General features: G+C 35.8%; 1 protein-coding gene across 1 annotated transcript in view; it reads right to left on the minus strand.

Annotated features, from left to right (window-relative positions):
- Positions 1-16,032, minus strand: part of dennd5b (DENN/MADD domain containing 5B) — a 51,256-nt gene that overhangs the window by 12,756 nt on the left and 22,468 nt on the right. Inside the window, exons 2-7 of the mRNA XM_016282485.1 lie at positions 13,788-13,847; positions 8,819-8,928; positions 5,841-6,552; positions 4,085-4,272; positions 1,550-2,110; positions 1,167-1,398 (exon numbers count right to left, since the gene is read on the minus strand). Coding sequence (XP_016137971.1) covers positions 1,167-1,398; positions 1,550-2,110; positions 4,085-4,272; positions 5,841-6,552; positions 8,819-8,928; positions 13,788-13,847 — 1,863 coding nt within the window. The remainder of the gene's footprint in view (positions 1-1,166; positions 1,399-1,549; positions 2,111-4,084; positions 4,273-5,840; positions 6,553-8,818; positions 8,929-13,787; positions 13,848-16,032) is intronic.

Here is a 16,032-nt window from a genome sequence, read left to right on the forward strand (position 1 = left end):
CCCCCGTCTCCTCGGCCCCTCAGCCGCCCTCTTTAACTGTCACTCTCTATAATCATCTGGGTACATAATCTGCAGCATTTTTTTCTACAGGCTTCATTAAAATTGAAACACAATTTGTAGTGACAGAGCAATGACTGGGGAATAATCATCAGTTCAGAAAAAGAATGATGAAAGGTGCTCTGCTGAGGACGTGATCGCACAAAACTCAGTAAGGCATTAAATGAGAAGACTTTTTCAATGCAGCAAAACACAAAGATTTCCGAATCCATTTAGAGACAAAAAACAACCTAAAAGTTAAAAAAAAAAAAAAACTCAAAATTTAATCAACATAAAATGGTACCGCACTCCTTTTAACCCATGTAATGTGACATACACCACCATTCAAAAGTTTTTTTTTAAGGAAATTAATCCTTTGATTTAAACGAAGATGCATTAAATTGATCAAAAGTGACAGTATAGACATTTATAATGTTACAAAAGATTTCCATTTCAAATAAATGCTGTTTTATCCCCCTGTTTTCTACATTGAAAATAATAATTAATATTTTTTGAGCACCAAATCAGCATATTAGAATGATTTCTGAAGGATAATATGACACTGAAAACTGGAGTAACGGCATCACAGGAATAAATTACATTTTAAAATAACTTCTCTATTTTAATTTGAAATAATATTCCACAATATTACTGTTTTTACCGAATTCTTGATCAAATAAACACAACTGTGGTGACATTTCTTTCAAAAACGAACAAAAAAAAAAATTCTTACTGACCTCAGACTTTAGAACAGAAGTGTGTATTCAAGTGAAATAAGATATTCAACAGAGAAAACTTGATTTTGATCCTATGGGAATTGATGACATTGTGAAGTCATCCATACCTTACCACTCCATACAAAAAGTTTCTTTGGAATGACATTTTGAACAAATTCAGAAAGTAAATAGGGTCAATTTTGATGTCACGTTACTTAAAAGGTGAAGAGTGTAATTTCTGGGCCAAGTAAAGTGAACTTTTTTCAATTTTTTCCACTTTTTGCTCTGTTGAGCAATGTTTTGAAAGTGGCACAGAGTGGCAAAATCAAACTTTAAATGGCTTAAACAATTGACTTAAACACTGCACATTTTACTCAAAATATATTATGAGAAATAAATCTCAATGATTCTTACCTGATTCTTTGAGAAAAGTGCATTTCTGGTAAACAGATGAGCGCAAGCTTGGTGCGCGGACATTGTAAAGACGGGCCTTCTCAATGCGTCCGTCAAACACTCGCAGGAGGGGTTCTTTCTCCTCCCACTGAGACATGATCTTGTTGTCGATGAAGGTGGCAAACATTTGTGTTTCGATGAAATGCGACAGGAAGGGCAAGTACGGTTCCGGCTGATCAGAAAGGAATGAGGCCTGAATAGAAATCAAATGAAAGAACTCAGAAATGGATGTACCTTCTGAAACTTTTGATGAAAACTTTGGTACAAGACCAATAATAAAAAAAAGAATCTGATTTGTTTTGCTAATATTTTGTGCATTTCTAAGTGTGTAACATATCAGTTACCTTGTCAAAGTTGTGCATTTGCTCTCTATTGGTCAGCCAGGACTCCAAATCTGGAGAGTTCTGAATCACAAACGACTCGTAGTCTGCAAACATTGTCGCAAAGCGTGCAGCAAACACCTCCCTCAGCTGCACGTTCAGTTTAGCGTTCCTCAGCTCCTCTTCCTCAGCAGGAGACCTTCCTCCCACACCCTCCTTCCCTGCTGCCAATGCCTCCAAACGGGCCACTTTCACCCCAGTCCTTTTGGCCAGAGCCTGCAGACGCTCCAGAGTCGGGTTGCCCTGAAGTAGTTCCAGCACGTCCAGCGCCTCTCCACCGAGGTTTCCGTTCCTCCTGTCATCCACTAACTCACTCAGAGATGTGCTCTTCAGCTCCTTCTCCAGTGTGGAGGTCTGCATGCTGACAGCTGGTTCAGGGGAGGTGTTGCCCCCCTCAGGAGACAGACCAAAACTTAGCAATACCTCACTGAGTTCCTGGATGAATTCGGTCTTGTTGGGGAACTGAGGGAATTCTTCAGGCAGCTCGATGCACTGGTTGTCAATGTCAACAAAACACAGGTTCGCCTGAGGAGAGAAAGGCGCCATGCAAATTAACTTTTACGCTTCAAGCCGCACATTTCAATCTGAAAAGTTAAGAGTTCAAGTTGTTTTATTAAATGTCATCAGGCTGATTTTTGTGTAATTATACTTTAACCTGTAGTATAACTCAACAATAACCAATAATGCTGTGACAAAGGAAATTTATGTTTGCGTGTGTGTGTATATGGGTCAATGACAAACAAGAGTGTTTTGAAGTAAAATGTGTGGCCAAACAATGAGTGGCATTGCGTGTATTTTGGTTTTAAAAGCATAAAATTTGTATCTCGGTAAAAAAAATTTAAAAAATGTAATCCAAAATAATAGCCTAGCCAAATAATCGCTTCATTCTGATGTGCCAAACAAAGCACATGTCCAAAACACAAATCCATGCTGGGAAATTACAGTATTCAAACACACGCACTGACCCAGAGCTGCAATAGCATATCATTGGCTGTACTGACCTAATAACCAAACTCAATATCTGGAATTAGAGAAAATAAATCCAGTGTATCATTAGAAATCTCACTGTGTGACACATTGCTGTTCAGTCACATGAAGTGCATGTCATGCAGTGAAAATGCCCTCAAGAGAGAGTGTGTGAGCGTGACCTTGTTGCTGTAAAAATAAATCAGTCAAGCAGAACTGTCCGTTCTGTCAGGCCACAATGCTGACAGCCTGTCAGAAAGAAGCATTTAGGCCAGCATGCATGTGTTTGACCTAGCTAAATAAAAATGAAATATTTTGTTTTTATAAATGTCTTCCATCTCATATGAGTATATATAATTTTGAAATGTGTGTCAGAGTTCTTTATATGTAGTTTTTTTAATGTCTACTTTTGCACTGCTTCAAAAACGTGAGGGTGCGCATACAGGTTTGTGCACATGTACGTTTGTTTGTGCTATACTGCATCATACACGCATCCAACACTGTTCCCGGTCAGAAGAATCCTGATCTGAAATGGGCAAAGACAATGGACAAGAGCTGAAGCATAATAATTTAACTAAAATGAAACTGAAAAATATAATGGTTTTCACAAATATATTAAGAAGCACAACTCTTTTCAACATTGATAACAACAAATGTTTCTTGAGCAGCAAATCAGTATATTAGAATGATTTCTGAAGGATCATGTGACACTGAAGACTGGAGTAATGATGCTGAAAATCCAGCTTTGTCCTCACAGGAATAAATAACATTAAAAAATATTTTAAATGTTAGTTTAAATGGTCATAATACAGTATTTATCAATATTACTGTATGTTTGATCAAATAAATGCAGCCTGTGTGAACATATGATACTTTTTCAAAAATATTTTTGAATCTTACGGACCCCAAACTTTTAAACATTAGTTTATATACACAAACAGCAAACAGAAACATAAAAATGAATGCAGTAAAAAGGAAACCCATGCTGCTTTTCCAAAATGAGCCATCTCCTCTCTTGTTCCCCTTCGGTCTCGCTCTCGTTGTCATTAGTCTTTTTTTCTGGGTCAGAGTGACTTCAAAGAGAATGCATAGCAGGGAAACTGAATGTTGAGTTACGGAAAATGGGATTTAGGGATGAGGATGTAGGGTAGCCTTGCAGCATCCAGACGGACAAACCATGAATAAGTAACCTCTGCTAAGAATTCTGATATAGCACGACACAAAGAAACGAAGACTCTGAAGCTAATGATACAAGTCGAACATGGAAGCACTGTATTCCTGTATCCCTCGAAGAAATAAGAGGGAAACAAGGACTGCAAAAGAAGAGCCTCATACTGGTTAGGCTATTTTCAGCAAAGGCCTCTGGTGCTTTTTAAAGGCATTGAGGGTGTTCTTCTCTTATGCAGATCACCCATCGTCACAAACCAATCAGGGTCCAAATTTATAAAGGCTACTTGATGGATGCATCCACATCTCAGGGATTTCTAAGAGGCAGTGATAAAATGCGTGAATGTGCAGGTCTGTGCAGATTACCTCTTGAGGCAGCTCTAGCTTGGAGCGGTCCGTGCCCTCTTTGGACTGCAGGCCCATGAGATACGGCACAGGGGCGTCCAGGAAGTGCAGAAGAGAAGCGGGAAGGATGGGCACATATACATGCTGCCACTGGAACGGGAACAGCAATGTTGTGATTCCCTCCGCAACCACCATGAGCCTCTGGTAATCTAGACGTACACAGACAAAAGAAAAAAATATCAACAACTTCAACTGACAAAATAAATTTATATAAGAAATCATTATACGATGATGTCACGTTTGTTGAAATTAGGCTGTAAAATTCAATTTTTGCAACTAGCAAGTGAATTATTTAAATACAATTTACCTTAAATGTCTTAACATCCATTCAACTGTATTCAGTATTATGGAAAAATAACAGTAAAAAGTAAACAAACAAGTAAATAAATACAATTATAAATAATACATTTTAAAAATATATAATCCTAAATATATAAATCAATCCTAAAATATTTATTTTTAAAGCTACTTTTTGTAATGTCTATTTGAAGCTTTTCTCATGTAACATAATAATGGCTTTTGGGGGTAATTTCTCTGACAAATATGGTGTAATTAATTAAGATTAAATTTAGTATAAATACAGCCCTATAGCCCTAGTATAAATATATTATTTTTTGTCAATATAAAAGTTAATTATCTAGTTTTTTTCCCTACTATACTTGCAAACATAAATGAAACGCATCAGTGAAGATCGTAATTATGAGTTATGTTGAAACCTGTTTTAATGAACCAAAGTCCTTTCAACTTGCATTTGGCACTTGACAATGGTTCAATTTGGATCCTGGGATACAAGTTAAATTAGATGAAAGGCAACTTATCACGTAATACTGTATGGTGGACTTACTAAAACAGGGCAATGTGATTATTAATAGATGTTTCTCATAAAAATCTCATCGTTTGTTTATATGGAGAACAGGCAGAGGAATTCATTAGCATGTGTATCAGCTTGTGTTTGCTGAAAAGCATATGTGCTGCAGCAGGGTAATGTAATATTCATTAAGCTCCTCCACATTCACTCAGTATCCACATCAAAGGCCCGGCAAAGATGCACTTCCCAGCATCAGAACTCAAATTTAAATGCTTAAATAAGAGATGAACTGATCTGCATACAGTCAAGACTTAAGTCATCAGGGGTGCAAATTCATACACAAATAGCCTGTAAGCTTGATATAAAAGTAGGGATTGTCAATCGGTTAATATATTTAAAACTGTATTTCATTAATTAAACCACAAAATTGTGGCATTAAGACATTTAATTTTTAGATAATAAGACATTACAAGTCCAAAAAGTCTATATATTATTTGGAAACACTACATTAATGTAATAAATAAATAAATATTTATTTCTAAACATATTTTGTATTTATTTTAATATTTGTAACAAATAATAAAATAAAACAAAACCGAATAAAAAAAACAAAAGCAAAACAAACAAAAACGAAAGCGAACACACCCAAGCGAAACCAAATGAATAACAAAACAAACGAAATCAAACAAAACAAAACAAAGCCAAGCAAACAGACAAAACCAAAGGAAAGCAAACAAAACAAAACGTGACCAAACAAGTATGAACAAAACAAACGAAAGCAAACAAAACCAAAATGAAACAAAACTAAATGAAAGCCAGCAAAAGTGGATGCATCTGGACTAGGCAGGCACAAACAAAGAAGATCAAACAAAAACCAAATTTCCTAAGCTAAAATTCTAGGTTTCTTACCCTGTGAGTAGAGGAGGATCTGCATCTCTAGTAGGACACAAGTAAAAATCTGCACCAGATTTTCCACTCCCAACAACTGGAAGGCCTCACTCAGTGGGAAATCAGCCAACGGCAGCTCCCCGACACCAGGCCTCTGGCTCAGGATAGGTTCATACACTCCGTGGAACTTTAAAGAGCGTCCGGGCAGTGGCAAAGGTACTTCATAGAGGATGTTGTAGATGTAGCTTTCCAAAGGAAGTGGGGGCGGCTGATGGGAGATGACAGCACGGTGTACTTGGGAAAGGAAACCTTTACAGGCATGCATGAAGGGCATGGGCGTGATTAGACACATAGCTTTGGACACATACAGAGTGTCGCGAACAGAGTCGTAGCCTTCGCCAGAGCAGCCACAGCTCGTACGGCCCCCTTGTGAGGAGGAAGTTGAGGAGGGAGACTCAACTTCATCAAGGCTGCTGGCTAAAGAGTCCATACTAGAGGAGGATGAGGACGATGATGAAGGGCAGTTGTGGGCAGATTCATTATGCTCCGCTTGGTGCATCTGGTGTAGCGTCTGCATGGCAGAGCAGATCTGAGGGCTGGTCACCTCCTCGTAGAAGGTGTGAACGAAACCGTAAGTGCGAGATCCATCTTCTCTCGTGATGAGGAAAGAGTGGAACTGTGGGGTGTGACTGTCACGCTGTGTTCGGAATGACAGACCTTTGGGCATGCAGAGCTGTAGAGAAAGAAAGAGAAAATGACTTATTGCTTCAGTAACTACACATTTCTTAATGCTGCCTTCATTGTGCAATTTGATATATGCAGGGTGTCTACGGTTTACATTTCCTACAACAACATAAAATGAAGTGAACCATAGCACTCCACTGAGAAAAAAAACTATTCTGATGAACACAGGAAAAGTAACAAACAGTATTTATGTTTGTTTGCTGTGTATTGTTATATATGATCTCCAACATTAGCTCCAGCTATTAAATAAAATCAATCAATCTAAACTAAAATAAATACAAGTTTATGAGCTTATGAACTGGAGTAATTATTATTGTTATTATTATTATTATTACTACTACTATTATTATTTGAATTGAAGAGGTTTTTGGCACCAGAAGAAAGACAGCCAATCAAATTATATGCTCTGGATGATGGCTTTTCCTTTTACTCTACATTACTTTAATGAAAGTACAGTGAGAAATGGCACGTTATAAGTTGGCTGTTCAATGTTAAAAACATGCAGTTCATTCCTCAAGATTTTACACACATTTAGATGGGGGAAACATTTCAGTCACCCTCTATATCATGTGGCAGTATGATTTGAACTCCAAAGTCCATTTGACTTGACTACATTGATTTAAACTGGATGGCTTAATGATAAACCATTGATCTTTAACTGTTCTTTTGACATCTACTTAATAAACAGACACATGCAAAGAATCAAAGATGCACACACACACAACTGATATATGCAAAATATGTACAAGAGGAAGAGAGTATAGCCTATTTCAAACAGATTTACTAAACAGAAAGTGTCTGCATGCATGCAACTTGCATTTTTTCAAACTAGAGGTGAGCATTTCACTTTATTATTTACTACATAAAAGATTATAATTGCAAAATATTGTGTTGATAAATAGGTTTACAGTACATTTTCAGCACGTTTCCTAGACTACACAAGGCAAAAATTGGACGCTTTTGCACCTATGCTTCCGTTTCGCTCTTATTTACGCAGCACCGTGCTGCTTGCACATGCATTATGAGTTAACATGGTCACTGAAATAAAGTGTCATTCGTGCGCCGTCTGAAATAGTGGAGAACTGAAAAGACAGAGAAATGGAGGGGGAGAGAGAGAGAGAGAGAGAGAGAGAAAGGACAGAGAACAAAAGAGTGCAGGAATGGAAAGAAGATTAGCTAGAAGTGGAATTGAAAAAAATCTCTAGGGGAATTTTATCCAGGCCTTGGAGGATTGAGAACTAAAATGGCGTTCTGTGATTGCAAGCACTTCTAATGTGTGTGGGTGGATATTTTTATGTGCGAATCTCTGCAGATAAGAGACTGGCCTTAAAAATGACTCAACAGAAACGTCATAACGTTGTTTTTTCCGCCTCAAATTATGTGATAGCATCATGACTGGCAGCGCTGAACACTTCAGGTGTTCCTTTATAGAGCGAGAACACACACAATGAGCCGTTACCATGCCGACGTAAGCAGAGAGCCTGGGTTGAATAATTGATGCTGGTGTCACTACCACTAAGCATCCGTTTTCGTTTGCTGATGGAAAAAACTACCTTGCATCACGGGAACGATAGGTCAGAGGTTTTCGTTACATCTGCATGCTCTGGGACAATAAAACAAACCCTTCAGATGATCACTGCATGCAACCACAGAATGAGTGAGAGTCTACATGTACACATTATGGCACTCCAAATCAATGCAGATACAGATCTATCTTATGACTAATATGAGAAACAGTGAGACTATGTGTGGGAACCTTTATTTGTAACAGAAATCAAACAAGTTTAGATGTGTTGGATATGATAAATTTGGCATAAAATTTCACCCTAGTCATCAAGCTTCAGCATGCTCTGAAAGGCACATGTCCCAAACACACTTCAAACAAAACAAACAAAAAAATTAAACAAAACAAAAAGCACAACATCACAACAAAACAAACAAAAAACAAATGCATATATAATAAAATATATAATGAATAAACAATACAAAACTCAAAACTAAACAATAGAATAGAATGATACAAAAACAAAAAGAGTGAAAAAAAAACCTTTAAACAAAAGAATGAAACAAAACACAAAAGAATTATACAAAACAAGTGCAAAACAAATAGAATGATACAAAACATAAGAATGATATTAAAAAAAACAGTTTAAATCACTGCTGGAGGTAATAAATCAAAGGTGTAAACCAAACAGGTAAAAGTGTCACGTACTGAAGTCACTTACTGGTAAGTGTCACGTACTGAAGTCACTTACCATGTTAACAGCATCCTGGTCAAATGCGTTGCACTCGATGTTCTTTGGGTAGTGAGCAAGCACTTTGGATTTGAAGGTCCTTTTGAGGGGGCTCTGATCAAAGTTTTCTCCTGCAGAGAGGAAAGGAATAGGTATTAAGGACAGTAAACGCCTGGAAACATCTTTTAAAATATTCATAAGCTTTAAATTGCAAAAGCATCTATGCTATAAATGTGTCTGAATTCTTATTCATGGTCGTATATAAGAAGAGGTTTGTCATGTGTCTCAGTTACACTGCATTAAACTGATAAAGGTTTCATGGATTTGCCACTAAACTGTACCTCAAGGCCTTCTAAGAGGACGGTACGTTATGGAGGCATGCATGGGAACAAGTTGCAGAGGATTTCATTCCTTACATCTACTTAGTTGTGATGAAACTTTCTGTAAGATGTTTACTTAGTTGTATATTTCAACAGTTTCGGTTTATAAAAATCTGGCATATTGCTCACAATTTTCACGCACAATTTCACACCTTCCTTTGATAGCTTAATAACTTGTTAAAACAAACATTGCTGTGACATGATTCCTACAACTCTCTCAAGTATGTTGGACAGAATAATCCACTCATATTTACCATTTAAATGTGACCCAGATATGAAAGCTGTCTGCGAGGGGATAGTGTTGGTCTGAGCAGGATTCCTCACCCTCTAACCTCAACACTAACATACTCACACCCACATCTGGGTTTGTTCTCCATGATCAGCAGCATTCATTTTCCCCCTCATACACCCCAAAATAAGAATGTTATAACCGAGTCATGATAGATAGATAAATAAATAAATACATACATACATGCATGCATGCATGCATAAAAAGATCAAATAAAACCTTTCAGTAAATGTACAAAAACTGATGCTGAAAACAGTGTAGTATAATAATTGTTACTATAAATATTTTTCTAATATATACACACAATATCTTCAGGATATTTTTTTAGATTTAAAATGTATTTTAGTGAATCATAAGCAGGAAATTACATTAATAGTTTGTGGTTTTGCTTTAATAATATTGAATATTATTAATATTTAAGTATTATACTTTGGTTATCCACCTTATTTTTCAAGTTAGAACAGATGTGGCCATTTATAAAATGTAATGTGTCTGGCTTCCGGTGTCATTCGCTTCCAGTTATTTTTAGCTGTACAAAACAGCCCGTTATGCTGCTTGAAACTGCAAACTGGTATTTTTTTACAATATTATTTTAATGTATTATTTTAATCATAAACACACTGGTTTGTAGCACACAAAGTTTTTACTGTTTACTGCACTTTGATATTCTTATTATTTCCCTATAGCAGCTACTGAATGTATGTTTCGGATGTCTCATACATTCACAGAAAAAATACTTTGGTTATTGCTTTCAAGAGTTAGTTATTATCATTATTGTAACCTTTATATTTTACACCATTTTTGCACTGTGTACACCATTCATTTTCATTTACATTAATTTGCACATTTTTTGAAGAAGAACATTGGATATTCTACATTGTTACTCAATTAAAAGAAAAAAACAAACAAAAGAATGATTGATTGATTGTCAAAATAGTAAAACTGGGATTTTCACACTTCATTGACATGTTTGAACCTATATCTTTCATGTGAGCACAAAGGCCTAACGTGTGTGGAGCATGTGTGTTAATCACTACACTACAGCTATTTGTAATTTTTTTAAATATGTGACCCTGGACCACAAAGCCAGTCTTAAGTCGCTTGGGTATATTTTTAGCAATAGCCAAAAATAACTTTGTACAAGTCAAAATTATCGATTTTTCTTTGTTGCCAAAAATCATTAGGCTATTAAGTAAAGATCATGTTCCATGAAGATATTTTGGAAATTTCCTACTGTAAATATATCAAAACTTAATTTTTGATTAGTAATATGCATTGCTAAGAACTTCATTTGGACAACTTTAAAGGCGATTTGATCAATATTTTGATTTTTTTGCACCCTCAGATTCCAGATTTTCACATTTTAAAAGTTGTATCTCGGCCAAATATTGTCCTATCCTAACAAACCAAACCATACATCAATGGAAAGCTTTCATTTATTCAGCTTTCAGATGATGTATAAATCTCAATTTTAAAAAAATTGACCCTTATGACTAGTTTGGTGGTCCAGGTTCACATATATATATTTATTAAAAAATGAAAACGCAGCAATAACCACATTTTTTAGGGTAAATGTGAAAGTTCAAATCATGAAAGTCACGATTCATTTATTATGCTGGTTGGCACACAATGATGGGCTAAAAACAACAGAGAGGCATTGTGTTTTGTGTCGCTTTCTACCATCATGAATGCAACAGTTTCATGAGACACAATTGCTTTTCTGGCTCAGTGCATGTTAGCGTGTCTCAAACAGGCCGACACATGCAAACCGCAGTGTTAGATGAAAACAGCATAGCTTTGACAGCAAAACACAAGCTGGAACATAGATTGGAAATGTGCCATGAATGCCACAACAGTGCAGATTACAAGAGTAGACAGTATGTCATGCAGGATTTGGATCTGATGAAAGTTAAAAAGCAGATTTAAATCGAATGGATGTGAAGCAAACAAGATAGAGCGCGTGCAGTTAGCACGAAAAGATAAACAAGACAACTAACTGATGATATTGATGTTACAAGTACATTATTGAGATGAAAACAGCACTCAGTCACTCTGAATGAGGCAAGCTAATTAATAATATAGAGTCTAATTAACCATCTAGCGCATGTTTTGTCATCATGTATGAGTCACAGATATATATTTATTAAAAAATGAAAACGCAGCAATAACCAAATTTTTTAGGGTAAATGTGAAAGTTCAAATCATGAAAGTCACGATTCATTTATTATGCTGGTTGGCACACAATAGAGAGGCATTGTGTTTTGTGTCGCTTTCTACCATCATGAATGCAACAGTTTCATGAGACACAATTGCTTTTCTGGCTCAGTGCATGTTAGCGTGTCTCAAACAGGCCGACACATGCAAACCGCAGTGTTAGATGAAAACAGCATAGCTTTGACAGCAAAACACAAGCTGGAACATAGATTGGAAATGTGCCATGAATGCCACAACAGTGCAGATTACAAGAGTAGACAGTATGTCATGCAGGATTTGGATCTGATGAAAGTTAAAAAGCAGATTTAAATCGAATGGATGTGAAGCAAACAAGATAGAGCGCGTGCAGTTAGCACGAAAAGATAAACAAGACAACTAACTGATGATATTGATGTTACAAGTACATTATTGAGATGAAAACAGCACTCAGTCACTCTGAATGAGGCAAGGTAATTAATAATATAGAGTCTAATTAACCATCTAGCGCATGTTTTGTCATCATGTATGAAGATTTTTTTACAGCGTGCGTCTGTGCTGTGGGGTGAACTAGTGGTGATTTGGCAGGAGAGACTGTGTGACAGACAGGCCTGGGCATTAGCTAACAGGAAGGGACAGGGAGGAGGAGAAATCTACTAAAGCCCTTTATAACAGAGAGAGTCCGAGGCTGCAGGCATACATGTGAGAAAGACCCCATGAAGTGATAGCAGGAACAGCAAGAGAACAGCAGAAAAACAAGACGGGGAGGGAGTAAGAGACAGTGAGTGTTGCAAGAGAACAAAGCGATTTAAAATAACAAGCTGAGGCAAATGACCCACATTTAACTATGATGCAAATCGCAAACTGAGAGAGAACGATAGGAAAAGAGGGAGGAAGTAGTAAGGACTGAAAGCTAAATGAAAACAATGACCGTTTACACTTGGTATTCCGTCTTGCTTCGTTCTGATATGTAGCACCATTTAATCAATCCTTGATGGATATAATGAAGTCCCGTACATTTTTCCTAACTGAACAGCCCATTTCCCTCAGAAATACATCAAATTACAGAAACAAAATGGGCTGCAATTCACATTAATGTGTTCTTAATATGTCCAATCAAGTCAAGTGGTAGTCAAAACACATGACCACATTACATTTGTATATATTCTACAAAAGGTACATTTTAATCTAAATATTAAATATTAATCTCGGACAGCAAATGGTACACTAAAATGAGGGCTTTAAAATTGTTAGAAGCAGCTTCAAAACAAAATAACTACACAACCACAAAAAGTGCATACATTTATTTGTACAAAACTGCACAAACATCCAAATTCTGGACATTAAACGTATTTATTTTATTTACACATTTGACTGATAAATATGAAAATCACATTAAACATTCTATAACATTAAAATTCTATAGTATTAAAATATTAAACTCTTATATAATATATTTATTCTAGATTATTAAAAAATAATTCAATAATATAACAATATAATGTAATAATACAATTCTAAAATATTAAAATAAAAATACATGTCAAAACCTTCCAAAAAATCATTAAAACGATAAAAATTAAATAAAATCTAAATAATTTAAAACAAATTATTTATTTATACATTTAATCAATAACTATTACAATAAAATATTATTAAATTATCTATAAAATTCTAATTGAAATCTTCAAATAATTAAACTCATTTTAATTACAAGTGGATTTAAATCACAATATTAAATTGTACAGTATGAAATGTGGATATTGATGTTGAGATTTTGTGATTAGTTTAATATTTGGGAGAAGTGCTTGGTTGTTGGTGATTGTTTTCACTTTTTTGAGCTTTATCCATTAGGCAGTAATGCACTGATGCAGTAAGCAACCTATTTAGTTACAGAATCAGAGACCCTCCCCTCAAAGTCTATACAAGTAGACACGGGGGATACATTTGGGAAGCATATAAATACGAGGTTTAAACAGCAATCTCTCTTGCCTGACCGCTTGAGATCAAATCATTTGAGGTGGATCTTAATACCAGGTGTAACCAGGGTCAAAAAAAAACAAAGGAGGGGAAATAAAAATGGAGAAATTTAGGGAAGCTTAGCAGTGAGGGAGTTAATGATTACGTTTACCTGCTGCCACGGCTTCTGGGTCCCTGCCCTGACGATCGGCCTCTAGCCATTGGTACAAAGCTGAGATGGCAAACACACAAACAGACAAACAAAAAGCAAAAATGTCAAACCAAACACAGAAATGGAGAAGCATGACTGAATCCAAAGTGCAATGGCTTCGCAGACACAGACAGTGTGTGTGTTATTTTGCAGGCTGAGCGGTGATGGAGGTGAAGTGAGACATGTTTTACAGCCTCTGCTTTGGCGAGCAGCTTGACTGTAGGCCAAAATCTCTGCTGGGACGGAGACATTACGTTGTGCATGACCTGCAAGCGCTTGAAGAATATCTTATTGGTGGGTGGTAAAGGGGTCATATGATTTTCAAATCACATTATTTGGTGTATTTGGTGTAATGAAATGCAGCCCATTTCCCTCAGAAATACATCAAATTACAGAAACAAAATGGGCTGCAATTCACATTAATGTGTTCTTAATATGTCCAATCAAGTCAAGTGGTAGTCAAAACACATGACCACATTACATTTGTATATATTCTACAAAAGGTAAATTTTAATCTAAATATTAAATATTAATCTCGGACAGCAAATGGTACACTAAAATGAGGGCTTTAAAATTGTTAGAAGCAGCTTCAAAACAAAATAACTACACAACCACAAAAAGTGCATACATTTATTTGTACAAAACTGCACAAACATCCAAATTCTGGACATTAAACGTATTTATTTTATTTACACATTTGACTGATAAATATGAAAATCATATTAAACATTCTATAACATTAAAATTCTATAGTATTAAAATATTAAACTCTTATATAATATATTTATTCTAAATTATTAAAAAATAATTCAATAATATAACAATATAATGTAATAATACAATTCTAAAATATTAAAATAAAAATACATGTCAAAACCTTCCAAAAAATCATTAAAACGATAAAAATTAAATAAAATCTAAATAATTTAAAACAAATTATTTATTTATACATTTAATCAATAACTATTACAATAAAATATTATTAAATTATCTATAAAATTCTAATTGAAATCTTCAAATAATTAAACTCATTTTAATTACAAGTGGATTTAAATCACAATATTAAATTGTACAGTATGAAATGTGGATATTAAGATTTTTATAAAGCTCATCGGTCCGAAAACCGAAATGTGCTCTGATTGGCCAGCTAATCAATGCGTTGTGATTGGCTGAATACCTCAAGCGTGTGACGAAAACGATACGCCCCTTGCCATATTGTGATGCCTTGTCCCGGCCGGAGCGACAAGACAAAAACATTAAAACCCATTAGAAACGAGGCATTTGTTGCATCCAGTGGGGACATAATTACAGATTATAATGACTTATACTGTATTAAATTATCTATAAAATTCTAATTGAAATCTTCAAATAATTAAACTCATTTTAATTACAAGTGGATTTAAATCACAATATTAAATTGTACAGTATGAAATGTGGATATTGATGTTGAGATTTTGTGATTAGTTTAATATTTGGGAGAAGTGCTTGGTTGTTGGTGATTGTTTTCACTTTTTTGAGCTTTATCCATTAGGCAGTAATGCACTGATGCAGTAAGCAACCTATTTAGTTACAGAATCAGAGACCCTCCCCTCAAAGTCTATACAAGTAGACACAGGGGATACATTTGGGAAGCATATAAATATGAGGTTTAAACAGCAATCTCTCTTGCCTGACCGCTTGAGATCAAATCATTTGAGGTGGATCTTAATACCAGGTGTAACCAGGGTCAAAAAAAACAAAGGAGGGGAAATAAAAATGGAGAAATTTAGGGAAGCTTAGCAGTGAGGGAGTTAATGATTACGTTTACCTGCTGCCACGGCTTCTGGGTCCCTGCCCTGACGATCCGCCTCTCGCCATTGGTACAAAGCTGAGATGGCAAACACACAAACAGACAAACAAAAAGCAAAAATGTCAAACCAAACACAGAAATGGAGAAGCATGACTGAATCCAAAGTGCAATGGCTTCGCAGACACAGACAGTGTGTGTGTTATTTTGCAGGCTGAGCGGTGATGGAGGTGAAGTGAGACATGTTTTACAGCCTCTGCTTTGGCGAGCAGCTTGACTGTAGGCCACAATCTCTGCTGGGACGGAGACATCACGTTGTGCATGACCTGCAAGCGCTTGAAGAATATCTTATTGGTGGGTGGTAAAGGGGTCATATGATTTTCAAATCACATTATTTGGTGTATTTGGTGTAATGAAATG

This window comes from Sinocyclocheilus grahami, unplaced genomic scaffold (assembly GCF_001515645.1).
Source record: "Sinocyclocheilus grahami isolate Dianchi unplaced genomic scaffold, SAMN03320097.WGS_v1.1 scaffold1.1, whole genome shotgun sequence".
Classification (NCBI taxonomy): domain Eukaryota; kingdom Metazoa; phylum Chordata; class Actinopteri; order Cypriniformes; family Cyprinidae; genus Sinocyclocheilus; species Sinocyclocheilus grahami.